This window comes from Nanorana parkeri, unplaced genomic scaffold (assembly GCF_000935625.1).
Source record: "Nanorana parkeri isolate BGI_ZX_2015 unplaced genomic scaffold, ASM93562v1 scaffold136, whole genome shotgun sequence".
NCBI classification, from domain to species: Eukaryota; Metazoa; Chordata; class Amphibia; order Anura; family Dicroglossidae; genus Nanorana; species Nanorana parkeri.
In genome coordinates this window covers 946,749-967,229 of record NW_017306404.1, presented here as the reverse complement: position 1 = coordinate 967,229, position 20,481 = coordinate 946,749, and the positions used below count along the sequence as shown (strand labels likewise).

Genomic DNA, 20,481 nt, shown 5'->3' with positions numbered 1-20,481 from the left:
AGCATATATAATAAATAAAAAATATTTTCAGCTTTTAGATATAAGGATTTCCAGAGCACTGTGGGTTAGAGAGACTCGGCAGACGCCTACATTGGGGCTTTGTTTGTCTGACTAAGCCATGCAATAAAGGACGAGTTACCAAAATTAATGTTTTACACAAGTGTAAAAAAAACACGGCTGCAAAGCTAGCAACTGAAGTGTAGATGTCGTACCAATATACTGAGGGACATTAGACTTTTCATGAATCACCAGGACATTGCACCATCTGATGTTTAGGGCCACACAGGTTTCCCCTTTTTCTGACTGAAGTAGTAATAAAAACAAGTCGGTATGTATAATGTATGTGACTTCTTTAAACATAAATATATATTACTGTGCAAAAGTTTTAGGTGGGTGTGAAAAAATGCTGTCACGTGTTTTAGTTTTTATCAATTAACAAAATGGGTGGTAAATGAAAAGAAATCCAAATCAATATTTGGTGTGACCACCCTTTGCCTTCAAAACAGCATCCGTTCCTCTAGGTAGACTTGGGCACAGATTGTGAAGGAACACGGCAGGTAGCTTGTTCCAAACATCTTAGAGAACTAACCACAGATCTTCTGTGGATTGTCGGCTGCCTAAAATCCTTCGGTCTCCATGTAATCCAAGACAAACTGTTAAGATCAGCGTTCTGTGGCGGCCAAACCATCAATTCTGCACTCCTCATTCTTCTTTACGCTTAAGATAGTTCTTAATGGCATCGGGTCCAAACGCACACCTCTCTGATGGTATGGCATGATGGATAGGTACACACTTGTATTTCTCAGCATTGAGGACATCATTCATCTTGACCAAATCTCCAACTCCATTGGTAGAAATGCAGCCGCAGACTGCAAGGAGCCTCCACCATGCTTCACTGTTGCTGCAGGCACTCATTGTACCGCTCTCCAGCCCTTCAGTGAACAAACTGCCTCCTGCTACAGCCAAATAGTTCACATTTTGTTGACTCCTCCAGGGCACCTGCTGCCACTTTTCTGCACCCCAGTTCCTGTGTTTGTGTGCATAGTTGAGTCGCTTAGCCTTGTTTCCACGTCTGAGGTATGGCGTTTTGGCCACAATTCTTCCTTGAAGATCACTTCTGGGCAGACTTCTCCGGGCAGTAGTAGTGTACTGGGTCCTACTGGTTTCCGCCAGTTTGGTGTTGATGGCACTGCTGGACATCATGTCAAAGGGAAGTAAGCGTGATGCTGGAACGGCTATTGAACTACAAAGGAGCTTGAACAGCACATCTGGAAACCCCAGTCTGACACTTGTCACATTTCCCATTATAAAAACCAGCCTGCTTTATACTGGTTGTGTACAGGTCTTTTATATTGTGCATGTGTTAGTGTAGCACTGCCTTGCTTCCACTTTATTACTCATTTTCTTGTCCATTTTAAAGTGAGCTATTCTAATGTTTTGCTATGTAGCATTATCTTATTTCAGAGTCTGTCTAAATTTATACTGCACACTCATGCCTCGTGTGACTGGCTTCCGTTGTAGGACACTGTGTACTTGGGGACAGTGGCATATGTCCAGTGCATTTGGATGCTGAATTCAAGTGAGATTTCCAATCAAAAACTTTTCCATTTCATTGAAATGCTCCTAGACTAGAAAAGTAGACATGTTGAGGCTAATATAGATTCACTTTTACTTATCCAATCATGTGTAAAGTGAATTCATTGGTATTTCATCTCCACATGATCAGGTATTTAAAGGAAAACCATCTTTCATTTTAAGGAGTCATTCCATAGCTTGCCATTATTTAAAAGGGGGAAAAAATCAGTTTTCTGTTCATAGTCTTTTTTTCCCCTAAATTCTATGTTGGACATCTGTGGCTTTGATCATTGCTATCAGTATATGAAATTGGGAATGTTGTAGGTAATCTTGCCTGTCTTAATCGGACGCTAAACTCAGGAGATAAATCTTATACATTTCAAGTCCGACAGTCGGCTCTACAAGTTTAAACAGAGTCCCAGCGGCAAAAGTCGCCGGGAGTCTGTTTAAACAGCCCCGATGCTGGCGACGTACACTGTACGTCGTCAGTCACGAAGGGGTTAAAAGAGAGCTATGGGGTAAGTGTTTTTCCCCATAGTTCTCGCAGGGGTGGCCAAACACCAGCTGTGGTGAAAACTACAAATCCCATGATGCATCTCCGGGAGTCATGTCTGTGGCTGAGAATCTTGCAATGTCTCATGGGATTTGTAGTTCCACCACAGCTGGAATGTCAGTTTGGCCACCCCTGCTTTAGGGTCAAGGGAGGACATATACTAACTTCCTCCCGTGACCCAAAGCTCAGTATATCGCTGGCTTTTGCCTGCGATATGCTGAGCGCCACAGCCAGGATTGATTCTGACAATACTGTCTCTGGATCCACCCAGCTGGCTGATTGACAGTGGGCTCTGCCTGTCTAGAGGCAGAGCCAGCTGTGCCCTCCCCTGTTCGTTCCTCCCTTCAGTGCTGGAAGATCGGGGAGCGGTGACTGACAAGGAGACAATCAAGAAGTGAGCGGATCGGCGGCATGTTCCTGCTCACTTCCCAATCAATAGAGCCGACCTGTGACAGCTTCTTTGTCACAGGTCGGCTCTAACTGAGTGGAAATCACTCGCCTCATAGCTCTCCTTTTAACAACTAAAATGTATCTTATTTGTGTATCACTCGCTGTAGATCCTCCAATCATCTCTGAATTTGTGCTTTCTGGAGGGTGGCTACTTTTATTCCCCATGGTCCGTGTGCTTTTTGTGAAGTACAGTCCATGTACCCATTGCACTCCTGACCGCACGTCCAACAAAGTATCCTGGGTGCTCAGTAGTCGACGGATGGACCCCGTCAAAGTAATGCAGAAAAGAGATAGACACAGGCACTCCAATAGTAAATCGATTACGTCTATTTATTGACGTACATCAAAAGCAAAATAACACACTTAGTGCGACGTTTCGGGGACACACAGGAACCCCTTCATCAGGCAAAACAATTTAAGTGTGTTATTTTGCTTTTGATGTACGTCAATAAATAGACGTAATCGATTTACTATTGGAGTGCCGGTGTCTATTTTCTTTTTGTGAAGTAGTCACCACTCCCAGCTCGCTCCTGTGATGGACTACAATCTCATGTTTAGCTTACTATTTGTATTGCACTCTATGAAATACTTATACAAAATACACCCTTTGCTTTATTTGGCTAATGTAAAAACACAAGTGGGCGTTATTACTTCACTGAAATAAAGCATTTCTAGAAACCATTGCAATCCAGTTTTAAAACCTTTTATCCTATGCTGTTTGAACTTTTATCTCTATGCAGGTATCTGAATGTTTGTTTTCAGGGAGTGATGTGTATTTGACTAAGTCTAGTAGCAGAGGCAACTACAATATGTTTCCCTATAATGAATGTTAGCTTAGATAACGGCACGCTCTGTCTGGTCTGATTGTGCAACCATTATGCCTGTTAGTGTAATCTTCATGGGAATGTTTTAAAGCATTAGTATTTTAGTGCTTTACAATTATTGGTAAAAAAAATGTTCAGTTATTAATAAAGGTCTCTGTTCACGGCAGAGGTGTTTCTAGTTCATACCAAAACATGGACTGGCCACATTGTGACATGGCAAATGAAAGGTGTGCGGGGAGGCTTTATTGATTGTGTGTGGTGGGGGTTTTTTTCTGTTTACAAGCCACATGAAGGGTCAAAATGCCCAAATACACAATTGTTTTTTGTATTCTTAAAGACGCGTTGCGTAGACTCATATTGACAATCTTCTTGTGTGTTTTGCATAACGATTGTACAGTGCTGCAAAATATTTTTGTGCTATATAAATTGTAATTACAGAAAAATGCAAAAAGTCTGTATTTTTCCCTAATGTGGTCATATGGTGTGAATACGGCACATTTGTGGGGGGTGTTTTGTGTTGACAATCTCAGCTCGGGGAGTCTGGTGTAAACAAACCCTGAAGGTTTGAGGCTAGGTTCACACCTAGCCGATTTATCTGCGCAAAACAGATTTGCATTCAAGTCTATGGAGCTGTTCACACCTTTCCGATTTTGTAACGTGGTAGAAATTGCCTGTTGTGCAAAAAAGGTGAAGAAGCTATTTTTGGGCGGTTGTCGTGCAGTTTGGGTCCCATAGACATATCTCTATGTATTGAAAACCGTGCGGCTTTCAAAGCAAAATTGCGTAAACCAAAAAACGTGCAACAGCCACACAAAAAAACAGCTCGCCAGCTCAATCGCCTAGATGTGAACCTAGCTTGAGTTGTTTCTGTGCTTATGTGGGAGATGCACCTTCATGGGACCATTCTTAGTGGGCACAATAGGCCCTGAAAATGGAAACCCCTAAGGGCCGGTTCATACCACGAAGTCTGCGGTCCAGAGTGGTCGGCCTCTGGAATGCAAGCCGGCCAGCTCCCTGCATTCAGGGGTGGGAGGGGGGCGTGGCGGTGCATTGAAGTCAATGCGTTCCGGTCTCGTGCGATCTGCAAAAATAGTGCTTGCAGCATTTTCAAATCTAATATGTTCATATGTATAAATTATTGCTGATAGTGTGGATCATTGAAAACATTTTGTGCTGATCAGGAGAAAGTTGGCAAATTCAGACAGTGTGAAATTGTCTCGAACATTGGTCTTATGTGTACATTTTTCCTGAGCGCTTCCTTGCCCTGTTTGGAAATGTCTATGAAATGCACACAAGCTGCATTAACTAAACATGAACATGAATGTGCAGACTCCCCACCATTGTGTTTATGAAATGTTTGCTTTGTAGAACCTGTAATCACCTACAGTGTTTCCTGTCTATGCAAACAAATACCAAACGCCTTTTTGTTTTAAATATAATGGTTGATATGTATATAATTTATGTTGTGTTTTTTGTTCTTTGCAGAGCATGAGAAGACAGAGAAATGAAGTTGTTGTGGAACTAAGAAAGGTATATTCCATATGAATACGTTTCCTATTACATTTTTTTTTTTTTATGTAATTTTTGTTTTTTTTGTTGTCTGAACTTTTGGAATCTAGTGAGCTATTAAAATACGGAACATGTTAACCCCCTGATTTAGTATGTAGCAAGTATTCAAGCCTTTGGGTATGCCTGGTGCTTTTAACAAATTGGGTTCATCTGGTAAGCTGTGCTAACAGCATCTTCCCCTTACAACAACTATTAGCTTTGCTGTGTTAAAGCCCAGAGGTTTGTTTACAATAATTTTTGTCGAAGGCCCTTTTAAACACCAGGCTTTGGCACATTAGCATTGGTGGAGTGTTTACTTTCATGGTCCAGTACGGCAAGGCATTTAGAACTACTTTCTGTCCTAGATTTATAGATGGGGGGAGGGGGGGGATCTCTCTTGTAAGTGTTGTCATTGAGCATTCCTTGGAATCGGTTACCAGGAAGTATTGGGTTTTATTTATAACATTTCCACTACCAGAAGAATGCTTTCATTCTTCCTTTTTGGGGGGAGGGGGCGGTGTTTCCTTTTAAAGGAGAACCATGGGGTTAGGGCTTTTCCCCCATAGTAACGGGAGGACAAGCTAGCGTCCTCCCGTCACCCTAAGCTCAGTATACCGCGAGCGGTAGCTTAAAGCTCGCGGTATACTGAGACGCCGCAGCTGAAACGTATCCCGACAATTATGTCTGGATCCGCCCAGCTGCGTGAGTGATGGCTGGCTCTGCCGATCTAGAGGCAGAGCCAGCTGTACCCTCCCCCGTCTGTTCTGCCAGTCAGCGCTGGAGGATCGGAGCGGGGAGGAGGGAATCCAGTCCCTCCCCTGTCACGGCTCTCTGCCGTGACAGGATCGAGAAGTGAGCGAGCGCCAGTATGTGTTCGCTCACTTCCCGATCTACTGAGCCAACCTGTGACGGTCTCATTGTCACAAGTCGGCTAGAACTATGAGGATGAGTGAAAAGCACTCACCTCATAGTTCTCCTTTAATATTGTTTCCCACTTTGTTCTGCTGCCATGTAGGTGACGGTTTTAAAGTTAAACTATAAAGCCCATTGTATTAAAGTGACAATATTTCTTTTTGTATAGAATAAAAGAGACGAGCATTTGTTGAAAAGGAGAAATGTTCCCCAGGAAGATGTCTGTGAGGACTCAGATGTGGATGCAGAATTCAAAGTGGTAAGTTCGAGGAACATAGCGAATGATTGGTTACCAGTTTGTTCTATACTGTGAAAGGGTTAAAATTGCATCATGCCAAGAGGAACATTTTATACTAGCTGTGCTAAAAGCTATTAAATGATTTGATGCAGGCCTTTTTGTTATGGTTTCAGTAGTTTTTTAGGGGATAAATCGATGGGACTAATTTTTTTTTTTGTTTTCTTCTATTTAGCAAAACACCTCTTTGGAAGCAATTGTGCAGGTAATTTATTGTTTGTGTCATTTTCATTTTCAGCATTTGACTTTTTTTTTCTTGTAGTTAACGGTCTCCTCTTGTTTCTAGAATGCATCTAGTGACCACCAAGGCATTCAGCTTAGTGCTGTCCAGGCTGCAAGGTAAAACCTTTGTGTATGAAGAATACAAAGCCCAAAGCAGGTTGTAGATATCACTGAACAGTTGGATGGTTGTGCACGTATGACGCACGCACACGCGTGCGTGCCTTTTTTTAATGCTGTGATCGCATTTTAATTTGCTGTGCTTTGAAATGAATAGCAAAGTACCCGAATAGGCCAATAGTATAACATATCACTCTATTGCTTTTTAAAGTACAAATGATTAATTTGTTTTATTAAATAAAATATTTATACTGAAGCATCAATGTTCTTAAAGAGGAACTTCACCCTTATCTTTAAAATTAAAACAAAGACCCCTTAAGGGCAGGTGCACACCGTTTTCTGCACCAGATCTGGAACGCAGTGCACTGCGTTTTTCCCGTGATTTTGCCACTTTTGGAGTTTTTTAAAAAAATTTTTATTCTTAGCTTAAAATGGTCTTCCAGGTGCATTGCAATGAATTTGTATACGTTCCAGTGCATTCCAGACCAGACAAAATAAGACCAGCAGTATTGGTCTGGTCTGGAACGGACTGCACTGGTGGGAACAGAGACCAGAAATAGCATAGGGATATTTTAGGATGCATTTTGGGTCCGGAAAAAGTCTGGTCTGGAGATGATCCAGACATGGTGTGAATGGGCCTTTAGACATGTTTAGTAATGACAATCTACAAACGCATACTTCTCAATAATTGCCAGCTTTTTATTCCTTGCATACCTTTACATACTTTAGCTGTTGCTTTTTTAACTTACAATGGTTTGCTTATTACAGAAAACTTTTGTCCAGCGATCGGAATCCACCAATTGATGACTTGATTAAATCTGGAATTTTACCCATCTTGGTTCACTGCCTAGAAAGAGATGACAAGTAAGTTTGTTTTTATTCACATCATTTTTAATGATCAAGTACCTGTTTTGGATGCTCATTGCCCATCTTTCTCTCTGCAGCCCTTCTCTCCAGTTTGAAGCTGCTTGGGCTCTGACAAACATTGCTTCAGGAACATCTGAACAGACACAAGCAGTGGTCCAGTCACGTCAGTATATATATTATTTGGCTAAATGGAAATTAAGGTTTTTTTGTCCTGTTTGAATTTCACAGGATTGTTAGAGATGCCCCATTGCACTGTAGACCAACATCTCGCCATGTGTAATAACAATGGGTGCTGAAGTGGCCAGCGGATGGCGTCTCCACGCCAGATCAGCATGGTGTCACAGAATATAGCAACGTTTCCGAGCCCAGTGTGGCCTCTTCATCAGGCAAAGCAGTGACGATTGTGGCAGTCGCATTGTTTTGCCTGACTAAGGGAGTATATCCCTGCTGTAGAATGCAGTTGGCTCTTGCATAATGACAGCAGCAAGCACAGGGACACATTTAAGACTGTTCAGTTCTTTGAGCTGCAACTTGTAACATGGCCTGCATTCATTGTACTGGGTTGCCAAGCATTTCATGGACCCATAGTAATAACTTGGTAAAGTGCACGTGTATGGCATTTATCCTGAAGCATTCCAAGTAACCCGCAGACATTTTATATATTTTTATCGTTAGAACATAGAAAACACATGCAGAAAAATACAATGAAATGTGTTGATCAGAGATTGTTGGTAGTGTCAGATTCTGTAGGTTTTATCAGTGTTTTCTCCAGCAGAGATCAACCACAGAGAAAAGGAGTGTCTTTCTTTTTTTTTGACATTGCATCATCATGCACACACGGAAAATGTTTTGTTACTGTAACATAAAAATGAGATGAAGTTGGGTTTGTGTGGACAAATTAGCATCGCGCAGGATCTTCTTGAATTACTGTGGGTCCCTCTTCCCCTTGCCTGGTGGTCTCCGGTCAGTGGGGTATTTATTTATTCTGCGGTGTAGATTGGATCGCAGGGATGACTCTCTCTTGAGCGTGCGCTCCACTGTTTGGATGTGGTTCGCACTCTTCGTGTTTGGAAGCCACGGCTTCTTTCCGCGAGACCGACTCCCTGTTCGTGCTCACGGAGGGTCCTCGTAAGGGTCGGGCCGCGTCGGCGGCTACCATCTCTAGGTGGATACGTAATGTTGTGACTCAGGCGTACGCCGTTAAGGGGCGTGAGCCTCCATTTCCTGTCACTGCCCATTTTACTGGGGCTGTTGGGGCTTCCTGGGCTTTCCGCCATGGGGCCTCTGTTTCTCAGGTTTGTAAGGCCGCTACTTGGTCTTCTGTTAACACCTTTGTTAAGTTTTACAAGGTGGATGTTTTGGCATCGGCGGATGCTGGTTTGGGGCGCAAAGTGTTGCAGGCGGCTGTTTGAGGTGTCCTTTGGGTGTTTTGTTGTTGTTGCCCATCCCTCAGTGTGTACTGCTTGGTGACGTCCCTACCATTCAGGATCTACGATCTGTTGCCCTGTGTCCTTCAATGAACGGGAGAGAAAATAGGATTTTTGTACTCACCGTAAAATCCTTTTCTCTCCGTTCATTGAAGGACACAGGTCTCGCCCTCTATGTTGGGTGTGTACTCCTAACTGCTTGTTACTTACTGGAGACTTGTCAGCAAGTGAGGGGTTGGGCCACCAGCAGGGGCCGCCCCTAGGCTGTCGTCTTTTTGTTATGTGCCTAGCGTCCTACTCCTGCAGGTGGCGATATACCCCTACCATTCAGGATCTACGATCTGTTGCCCTGTGTCCTTCAATGAACGGAGAGAAAAGGATTTTACGGTGAGTACAAAAATCCTATTTTTCTAAGGTTTACAAACCATAATTATGAATGACGTGCTCTCCACAGAGGGGTTTCTGTGAGCGAGTTGACCTAGCCCTAGGTGTACATGTAGTGTTTGTTAAGACATTGTGGTCACATTTTCCATTTATTTATCAACCTGGCAAACTGCTTATTATAATAGAGCGCAAACCATGGCAAGAATAGCCAGCAATCATACCTGAAGAATCTTGGTGACGTTTTTTAATGGCAAATGCTTCATCCTGCAAAAATAGCCAATTAGAACAGTGTGTTGGCTGGTGCATTCTACAAAAATCCATTAAGGGTCCATTCATGCTATTGCTCTGCATTGGTCTTAGTCCACACACTGCGTAGAAGCCCATTCATCTGAATGTGTCAATTTCAATGCTTGTAGCATTTCTGGCAGTGCAGCACATGTTGTACTGCAACACTTGTCTGTCTGCAATGTCTGAGTGCCATTCAGAATGATGGCACCGCCTAGCACCCATGCATGTAACATGCAGTGCTGTAATGCTATCATTGATTCAGCCCAATAGTGTAAATGGGAACTTGTTTAGGTTTTTTTTTTAAGTATATCTAAAGCTAAAACTTTTCTCTTAGTTTTAACAGTAGTGAGGAGTTGAAACCACTGTCGGGTTTTTATTACTGTCTGTGTCCCCCATTTGGAAGCTTCCCCCTCTCTATTTGCCGTTCACTGTTTTCAGTGGGACTGAAAGTGAGGGGAAAATTTAAAATTGTTGTCACTGGAGCAGGAATAGGGAGGAAATCTTTCAGTTGGTACACTTGCTCCAGTCACATCTAGGAGGAGATTTCGCTCACTTCCCATTGTCTACAGGACTTGTCTACAGGACAGGAAGTAATGGGAAACAGATGGCAAAAATGCTCCCTCCAAAATGCAAGGGAAAAGTGTTGGCTTTAGAGTTCTTAAGTGTGTCAGTATTATAATTTTTGGTTTAATTTTTATCTCACCCCTCGTGTGTTGACCGGTTATGAATCATATGTATCAATAACATTCCATCTTTTCCTGCAAGCAGGCTTTAGCTGTAGCCAATGATAATGGATGTTTGTGCATATGTAATGAATACTATTCTCACATCAGTTTATATTTTCTCTTTTAGATGCTGTTCCTCTTTTCTTGAGGCTTCTGCATTCTCCTCATCAGAATGTATGTGAGCAAGCTGTGTGGGCACTGGGAAATATAATCGGTAAATGTTCTGCTTTTCCTTTGTGTCTTGATCTACTGTCTATTATATTTTTGTTTTACTCTTGTATCTAAAGGAATACATTTCCTGTCATTGTGAACAGGTGATGGGCCTCAGTGTCGGGATTATGTAATCAGCCTTGGAGTGGTCAAGCCTTTGCTGTCATTCATCAGTCCCACTATTCCCATTACTTTCTTGAGAAATGTCACCTGGGTAATGGTAAATCTGTGTCGCCATAAAGATCCTCCTCCACCTATGGAAACCATACAAGAGGTAAGCACAATTTATGCAGAACGGTTTTGCTCTTGGAAATGATTACATGGAGGTATCAGGGTGTTGTGAGAATGAGTCATTAGTGTTATTTGTATATATAGTCATAAGTATTGTATACGTATGTAAAGTTAGGATTAAGTGTGAGCGTTGGTGTGTATGTTGGGTGACTCTGAAATTAAACTACATTGCTGATTTCGGAGTGCATCTGAGGACTGTTGCAAGCTGTAATGGTTTTCATGCAGCAATTCCGGTGATTATGGCCTCTTGTTGGGTCTCCTTGATAACCTTTTACACCCTAAATCTCTGACAGATTGCTTTCTATTGTGTATCTGTGATCTGACCAAAGAGCATCCACTTCATTTATGTTCGAATGTCTTTTTAAAATCGTAAGCAATTGTTTTATTTGGCAATCTATCTTTTTACAGATTCTTCCAGCGCTGTGTGTCCTTATCCACCACACAGATGTAAATGTAAGTATCTGAAGAGGTGTATTTATTATTTATTCATCCCCTAGATTCTCCTTGGTGTCTTCATTGTATCATTTCTCACCAGTTTGCACATGACTATTAGAGATAATTAGTTCTCAGAAGCTAAGGCAGGAGAAATATTGGACTTCTATAATGCTCAATCACACAATGTTAGCTTTGCTGTAGAACAGGATGGCCCTGACTTTCCTTGTGGTGGGATGTCTTATCAGTCCTTAGTGAGGCTTCAGTAAACCCTTCCTGAGACAAACAGGCTGCTATTGCTGACAACCTATTCTGCAAATGCTATAGGTCTGACTACCGTGCTTACCCTGTGGCTTTCATAATTTTGAGTCTCTGATCTGGAAAGTGTATGCAGACCAGGATTTGTGACTTTACACTGACATTGATGATGGATCAGCATAATAGCCAAGCAATTAGCATTTTCAGCAGTTGGTGAGTAATGGCAGCCCCCAGATTTACTTTTACAGTACATGTAAACTCATGGTGCAAACTTGATGTAAAGACACCTTGAATGAACTTGAGTCACCAAAAGTAATTTTATATAGTAAACATTTTTAACACTTAAGCATCCTCATTTTTCTATGCCTAGATCCTGGTAGACACTGTGTGGGCTCTTTCCTATTTAACGGATGCTGGTAATGAACAAATTCAGATGGTGATTGACTCTGGAATTGTGACAAACCTGGTTCCTCTTCTAAGTAACCCAGAGGTGAAAGTGCAGGTAAGTTTTACTAAGAAAATGCAAAACACATTGTTTTAAAGTATTTCAGCAATCCTGAATAACTCGCTGCTTTCCTTCCCTCCAGACTGCTGCTTTAAGGGCTGTAGGAAACATTGTCACCGGCACGGATGAACAGACGCAAGTTGTTTTGAACTGTGATGCTCTGTGTCACTTCCCAGCCTTGCTTACTCACGTAAAGGAAAAGATTAACAAGGTAAGTGAGCACAGTGGCTAAGCGGTTAGCACTTCTGCCTTGCAGCACTGGGGATCCCTGATTTTAAATCCCAGTTAGGACACTCTCTGCAAGAAGTTTGCATGTTCTCCCTGTGCTTGCATGGGTTTCCTTTGGGTACTCTGGTTTCCTCCCACACGCCAAAGACCTGCTGGTAGGTTAATAGGCTCCTGTCTAAATCAGCCCTTTGTGTGTGTGAGATGGGGACCTTAGATTGTAAGCTCCTTGAGGGCAGGGACTGATGGGAATGTGCACTATCTAAAGCTCTGCGTAAATTGTCGGCGCTTTATAAATACCTGTAATTCTGGCCTTCTGTACATGCGTGTACATTATTGGCATTAATCAAGAGTACATTTTCATTTCCCTGCTAAGGCCTTGAACACAGAAGGTCTCTTCTTGCATGTTTCCTTCCTGTCTTTTACTATGCCATTTAGTCAGCGCATCTTATTGTGACTATTTGGTTTCTTTAAGGGCATTTTTAGTGAAGGAATATTTGCTAACATTACTTTTATTGCTACCATCCTGGATGTGAGGGTTGAAATTGAGTGACATACCTTTTTACCAATTTTCTGAATATACACATATACATCAATGAAATGGGAGTTCACCCTTCCTAAAGTTTGTTTTTTTTGGGGGGAGGGGTTATTAATGGTTTATTACTTTGTATCCTACTGACATTTCTTGATTTAGTATGGGCTAACATAAATGTATATATTGCAGGAGGCAGTGTGGTTTTTGTCCAACATTACTGCAGGAAACCAACAACAAGTTCAAGCTGTTATTGATGCCAACCTTGTGCCAATGATCATTCATCTATTGGATAAGGTATGCTATTGCTAGTATTGCTTCACCTTCTGACCCTTTTATTTAATTTGTATTTATTTTGCTAAAGCAGCCCTAACATGAAATATTTTGATTTTATCATTCAGGGTGATTTTGGAACACAGAAGGAGGCTGCTTGGGCAATAAGCAATTTAACGATCAGTGGAAGGAAAGATCAAGTGAGTGACCTCCCACCATACATTTTTTTTTTTTCCCTGATCATTTCCTAACCTCTCTTGTGACTCAAGTTTATAAAATCTGAAGACTGTTGACTTGTATGCGCTATTTCTACATCGTGCACAGCTGCTGGTAATACAGGCTTTGTATTGATTAGAACAGTGTTAGAAATGAGCTCCAAGGTGGCCTTTCCAATGAGCTCTGTGTTTCTCGTGTATGAAATCTCAAAGTAAAGTTGTTTGTAAGAATGTGAATGTAAGACTAAAATGTCTTGTGAATGGGATATACAGGCAGATATTTTTTCAGGAGCTTCATAAATTTATCTTGTGTAATCATGAAGCATTTTTTTTAAGCTAAGAATCAAATCATTGTATTGTAAAACTTTTTGGACAGGATAAATCCTTATCAAGATGATTTGCAACATGTCATTTTCCCAAATATTTACATTGTTGTCAATGTAGTAGGACTATAGTTCAAGGATAGCAGAGAAAGTGTAGTCCTTTCTAAGTAAAATGTAACCAAATCAGCAGATGAGCAATGCCTTTCAGTCAGCTTGATGCGGTCTGTGCTTTGACATTGTGATTCCTCCTTTCTTGTAGGTGGCATATCTCATCCAACAGAATGTAATTCCTCCGTTCTGCAATCTGTTGACTGTAAAAGATGCCCAGGTCATACAAGTAGTGTTGGACGGGTTAAGCAACATATTAAAAATGGCGGATGATGAGGCTGAGACCATAGCCAACCTTATTGAAGAGTGTGGAGGTATGAAATGCACACAAACTGTGTTTGTTACAAAAACAAGTTGTTATATATTTGAAGTAATTCTGTACTCCTGCTGGCTTGGCCGAAATTCAACCAATGTTTTATCCCATGGGCACCCCTTCAGCAAAATTCGATTTTTTTTTTTTTTTAAATACTCGTGTTGAGGGAGCTGAAAATTCTTGCCCAAACAGGGACTGATGATTTTATATACATATGGGTGTTTACTTAGACTTTTTGCTCTTGGTTAGTTGTGGAGAAGTATAGAATGTATTTTTTTGTTATGAATATACTGTTTTTAAAACACTTTTGCCTTTTTAAACAGGTCTGGAAAAAATTGAACAGCTGCAAAGCCATGAGAATGAAGATATCTACAAACTGGCTTTTGAAATAATTGACCAGTTTTTCTCATCAGATGTAAGTTCAATGCCAGATGCTAAAATGGGAAATTTTAACTAGCCAAGTGCACAAAGAAAACGCTGTCTATGCACAACGTTTTTTTTCATACAAGTTAAACTGCAGTCAAGCAGCTTTTGATTGCAAAACTACTAAATGAATGCAAACCATAACCAACGTATCATAGCTATATGCATAAGGCATATAGTAGCTGTGTAGACTGCCGCTCCATGATCCCAGAGTGGTTAGTCACATGGCATTTGCAGTGGGGGTGTGGTCTGAGTTCAAATTGGCTGAACTTCCCCTCGAGCAGAGACCATGTGACTGAATTTCTAGGCATTTGGATATGTTGGCGGGTCCCGTGGGAGTGAGAAGCAGTGGGTTGTTTTTTGTTTTTGCTTTGGGTTCTTGCTACTGCTTCAGTTTAAAGTGCACGTTCATACTTCTCCCTGCATCCTGCTTAAGTGTCGATTGCTAGGGTACCTGTTTGCCGACACCGGAACCTCCATCCTGGAAACGGTCTGTTTCATATTCTTGCAGCAGCTTCCCTCACTAGCTAGCACTAGGGCGATGGTCATCCTGAGCTGGTGGAGACATAGTTTGAACAGAGGAACCGTGCATGGTTTTTGCTAGTTTCGTGAAGATTTATGTGGGACAACTTGGTGGGAAGAGGTTTTCGGACAAAACTGTTTTCTTGTACTTTATCATTTGATTTTGTAAGGATACTAGATGGCGTGGTATGTGTCCAGGAATGCAGATGTCAGTGGTGGTATGCTGGGTTGTGTGTGGTCTATGCTGAAGTGCAAAAATTGGTGGTATGGTTGCTTTGTGCAATGAAATAATTCATTGGTCTTTCTCCTGCATGACATTTGCTGCGTGTCATGGAAATGTGAGTGCTGTGTATTAGTCTGACAACCTTTTCTTATCACAGATGAACATTATTTGTTACATCAATAATCTTTAACATTTTAATAAAATTCCATCAGCTAGACAACCTTTGGCTTGGTGCATAATATAAGGCAATCTTTGAAGGTACTCACCCCCTACTATGGGGTTGGTAACCCTGTAGTACAGAGTTTATACTGTTTTTTAACTGATATTTTAAATGTGATATTAACATCTATGTATTTTTTTTGGCAGATTGATGAAGATGCTAGCCTTGTTCCAGAGACAATACAAGGTGGAACATTCAATTTCAATTCGTCTGCCAATGTGCCAGCAGAAGGGTTCCATTTCTAGGAAGATTTGTTGGAAGTTAGGTACAGTGCAGCACTGAAAACTGGTTTGATCCATCAAGCTTGGCTCATGGGATCTGCTGCTGCATTAAATCGGAGACAGAAATGTGCGGACTTCATTTGGATGACAGTAAAGACCAAATGATGTCACGATGGCGAGTGGGTGCGAGTGAGAATGAATGGCAAATGTAATGAAAACTTCACACCGAATGCTTATATAGGTTGTGCAGAGGAAAAGGGCTACAGGTCAAAGATCTTCAGTGCCTGAAAGGGATCATTGATCTTACAGAGCAAATGAGGAAAATGCAGTACTCATCATCAAGCCTTGTAAGCATAAAAAGAAACCTAAGGGTAGGATGCCCACATAAGTCCAAGGAGAATAAGCCCAGGCCTTGCTAAGAAGCTCCGTATGAATGGACAGCATTGAATGAATGTCTGGACACAGTGTTGTGGAGCCAGGCTCATCTTACGAACGTGAGGCTATTCACTCATGAAGCAGACTCCCAGTCCAGGAGTGGCGTGTGTACGAGAGTATGGGTGTGGTGCTGTATGTTGACGCATGCAAGCTTGAATCGCCTTCAGGGGGATGATACTAAACCTAGAAAATCACAATAAGTTCATAAGTGTTACCTTACACTGGACATGAAAACAAAGACCAGTATAGCAGCAGATTTTGGTTTACTCCTACAGCCTGTGTGCTTTCTTTTTACTTTACCTCTTCTTTTTTCCCCCCCCTTTTTTTTTTTTTTAGTTTCTTTTATTTTAGTTTCTAACTTGTATGGCTTGTAATTTTAAGTTGCTTATACATCAGAGTTGGAAAAGGCAACCCTGTGCATTTGCACCAGATAATATGGTTGTTATGCAGCCTGTTCCATATCATGATAGCTGATTTTTGTGTACAGGGATTAGCAAAAAAGAACAGAATTGTCCCTTTTTGTAAACATTTTTTTTTCTCCCCCCTCAGTACAGGAGTTGCCGTACGTGAAAGTGTAGAGCGGCGTAACGAGTGGTTTGAACGAAGCAATCCTTTCGTTCCTTTTCAAATCTAACAATCTATTTTGCATGTGGAAATGGACAGCATAGTTTATTTCTAGATCCATTTTGTTCAGTCCTGTACAGATTGTTTCAGTTTTGGTAGAAGCTGTGCTGTATTCCAACCCTATTTGTTTTCAGACGTTTGTTTTCTATGAAAATGATATGGAAACCCACAATGGTATTTGGTGCATATGTACTGCTACATTCAGACAATGAAGAGGTGTGATTATCTGTATAAACTGATTCATGCTTTCACCACCTTTACTCTGCCTAGGCAGTCTGTTTTAGAATCGTTTTATCTTTAGATGTAGGCAGCCATGAACAATCTATTTTGAGCCACTTTAGGGAGAAGAACTTTGTAATTTTTTAAAACTTGCATTGGCCATACGGATGCAAGTGTCGTTTTTTTTTAATTGGCAGAATGCCTCTTTCGGAGGTGATGCACACTAAATTAAAAGCAACATAAATGTATTTGTATAAATAGCAGAACTCCTTTTATAAGGTGGCTCATTGTAGGAATTGCTGTGCCTTCCCCTTGAGCACAAGTGTTGCATGAACAACAAGTTGCTATAATAAAACATACCAAGTTAGCTACCATGAGCATCAATATCTTTTTTTTTTTGTGTTTAAAGTTAACTGGTAATTCTGAAACACTGTAGAATGGATACAAATTATTTTGTGATTATAACTTTGTTGGATTAGAATATTTTTGCAGCATTCCTTGTCATCTGAAACATGGTTTAAAGTTTAAAACTAGATACGAAAAAAAGAATCAGCTTGTATAATATAGTAGAAGACGAGCTAGGCTGTCATGGGGAAATAAAGAGTAATCCTTACGATAAGCTTTTGTCCTATTTATTTTCTTCCTCTTATATTAGACCGTTAATGTATAGATGATCTGTATATATTGTATGGATTACATATCTTCATGGAGTACCAACCTGTTTAGTGCCATTTAGTACTGCTTTATTACTTGGGATGTTCAGATACCAAGTACTGTACTCGGCACACGTACATATACTTTTCCAGCTCCAAGACTAGACTAGAGAAACTCAAAAGTTAGGAAGCAGCTGTCATTTGTAAGGAGCATTTGCAGCTCCTGGGATTTGTGCATCCCCATTTTAATGAGATATATAGATCAATCTATCGCACCAATACCATATTTCCAAGGACTGATACGTGTCCCAAGTACTCACAGATACAGGTACTGATGCACTTTTTTTTGTCATGACAGTTTTTTTTATAACAATACAGACTAATGATTTCGGGACAGCGGTGGAGTGCCAGAGCCAGGTCCCAGCTGCAACCCTGGTAGTTCTCCAAGTATCGGCACTGGTATCTGGACATCCCTATTTATTACCCAGTCCACAAATATGATTTCCATTATATGTTAATATGAGGATGATTTCAGCTTTGCGTGTTTCTATAAGGAAATGGGGAATAGAGCAGATAATTACCACTCAGGGAAAATAAAATGCAAACACATGGATACTGAAATTACCTAATTAAACCATAGGCAAAGCCAGTTCTAACTTACTTTGGGCAGCCTCTGCCAACTCGTTTGGCAACCACCATTTTACACATCATTAATGCCAAATTTGCTAATGCGGTGACATTGTGCAAAGCTCTTAAAGGGAGTCTGACAGCAAAAACTGATGTTCTCTGATTCCTGAGCTGGACAGTGATGGTGAGGTGGAGTAGGTTCATCTGCAGTGTCCTAGAGCTTTATCTAAGGTTTCTTACTGTTTTTACAGTGCAATTGTTTCCCTGTAAAACAGAAAAGAATGTAAATGTTTTGCAACAACCATCATGCCAGCTGCTCTCTAGCAATGTAACAAACAAGCAGATTCTGAAATAGAATACTTCCAACTAAATTGTTTTATGAATCTATATGACATCACTGGTTGATTATGGTGTACCAAATGCATGTTTTTGCACTGGAGGTGATTGGACAAGGTATCCTGACCATGTCTGATTACTTTCATCCCAAATTTGATGACCTGTAGAGATTGGGTCATCTATTACCTTTATGTTCCTGGACATTATTAGGCAAAAAAAGCTGGTTACATTGCAAGCTGTCCAATAGCTTGCGGTCAATAATACTTCTACGTAGATTACTACCTAAGTCGCACTTAAAAGTGGACCCTTACTCACTGTGTTAAGTGTTGCTAGGGTGGATAGGGCTTGAATGCTCTGTAAACATGGCTCCCTCAAGTGTTAACTACATTACCATATGGCTAGTCATTTGGCCACAGGATCTCTGTGTGGGGAGTTTAGATAGGCCGGGTAATATCACCAAAGGCCTAGGAATGTGGTCGTTCCAGCACAAAGGAAACTGAAGCAACATTTTTCTTCAGGCAAGGGGGACAATGCCAGTCCTTATTTCATTATTTATACTTTCTACAAGACTAGTAACTGCTTTATAATGACCATGAAGTGAAGAAAATGTAACTTGAATACCTCCCCTCTAGGTGCCTCTGTCTGCTTAATTCTTTGATTTGGCATTTAGGATGCCCTTGTGCACTGGTTTGCAAATGCTGACTAGATTCCCAATTTGCGAGCCTGGCTCATCTTCTCCGAGCTCTCTATACAAATCTGGTCAATATTGGGTTAACTGGGAATTAAGGGTTCCCCAATTGCTAAATCAAAGCACCGGCTTGACATATAGGTACCTAGAAATGAGCATCGTACCAGCGGCAGTTGAGGTTTTTTTTACATCGGAGTATAGGCTTGTAAAATGGAAAAACTGCTCTGGTTCATTTGTGATGGATTACAATTTCATGTTTAGTTTTCTAATTTGTATTGGGATTATAGTCCATCACAGGAGTGATCTTGGAGCGGTGACTACCTTACAAACACACACACAGGGACCATAGAGAAAAAAAATAGCCACCCTCCAGAATTAAGGTCAGTTTCAGCACCAATTCAGAGATGATTGGAGGATCTAAAGTGGAGTGATACACAAATCAGATACATTCTTGTTAGGGTGCTTGAATGCCTTTTTAAGATTTAACTCCTGAGTTATAATATATTTTAATTCTGCCTCTGAATTTTCCTCCATATGGCATAGCTGTTTACTGTGGTATGGCAATGTTCTGGGCAAAGCCACAATTATGCAGAAAGGGGCTTTTAAAAAAAATTGCATAAATCTCTGCAGAGAAATAACCTAGAACTATGCAGTGTATATACAGACTGCTAGATTAGAGGTCATTTCAGGGAACCTGTCGGAATGGCTACGATTACCCATTTCTTGGAAGTAGTGTTGTAGGCCAGTGTAAACCTGTGCTGCGCCTTAACACCAGCAAACTATAGATTTTTTGTGTGGCTTCCGGTATTGGGAGCTTTGGCTGTGCCACTTGTCAAGATCTTACCAAAGAAGGTCCACACACACAATTTGACACTTCCAGGCGTGACAGTCTTTTGAGTCTCCCACAGCTGTCACTTTTTCCTCTGGCTGACCTCCATCAATTATTCTCTAATAGGTGGAGGTCAGAGGGAGGAACTGGTGAGAGCAGCAGGGGACCCAGAAGTCTGTTTCCCTGCAGATTTATAAAACTGTCACAGCATTGGAGCAAAGTTCAGAAGTATGGGGAGAGGGAAAGAAAGTAATGTATATTTTTATTGGCTATCAATTGTATGGGGGCGTGTTCAAATTTAAAGAGCTTTTGGGTTCCAAAAGAAAAACTTTCCTTTTTAAGGAAGTTTAGTTTTCATGTTTTGTCCCTTTTTCTAAAAGCAGGCTTTTAACAAACAATGACTTTAGGTCCACTGCTTCCATAATAAAAGGACCTCCAATACCCGTTTGCTAGAGCAGCCTGCCTCTGGGTTCAGTTTGATGCTTCACCTCTGACATTTGTGCATCCCCACTGTGGCCAAGAGCAAGTTGTGTGGGGCACAGGAATCTAGTCAGTACCACTGCCTCGCATAGATTTTGCCCTTGGAGAA

General features: G+C 41.1%; 1 protein-coding gene across 1 annotated transcript in view; it reads left to right on the top strand.

Moving 5' to 3' along the window:
• Positions 1-17,375, top strand: part of KPNA4 (karyopherin subunit alpha 4) — a 24,468-nt gene extending 7,093 nt beyond the window's left edge. The window contains exons 2-17 of the mRNA XM_018553972.1: positions 4,888-4,932; positions 6,032-6,121; positions 6,333-6,362; positions 6,444-6,496; positions 7,265-7,360; positions 7,441-7,526; positions 10,315-10,401; positions 10,502-10,671; positions 11,097-11,141; positions 11,749-11,880; positions 11,966-12,094; positions 12,833-12,937; positions 13,042-13,113; positions 13,711-13,873; positions 14,196-14,287; positions 15,407-17,375. Coding sequence (XP_018409474.1) covers positions 4,888-4,932; positions 6,032-6,121; positions 6,333-6,362; positions 6,444-6,496; positions 7,265-7,360; positions 7,441-7,526; positions 10,315-10,401; positions 10,502-10,671; positions 11,097-11,141; positions 11,749-11,880; positions 11,966-12,094; positions 12,833-12,937; positions 13,042-13,113; positions 13,711-13,873; positions 14,196-14,287; positions 15,407-15,505 — 1,494 coding nt within the window. The 3' untranslated portion in view covers positions 15,506-17,375. The remainder of the gene's footprint in view (positions 1-4,887; positions 4,933-6,031; positions 6,122-6,332; positions 6,363-6,443; positions 6,497-7,264; positions 7,361-7,440; positions 7,527-10,314; positions 10,402-10,501; positions 10,672-11,096; positions 11,142-11,748; positions 11,881-11,965; positions 12,095-12,832; positions 12,938-13,041; positions 13,114-13,710; positions 13,874-14,195; positions 14,288-15,406) is intronic.
• The last annotated feature ends 3,106 nt before the right edge of the window (positions 17,376-20,481 follow it).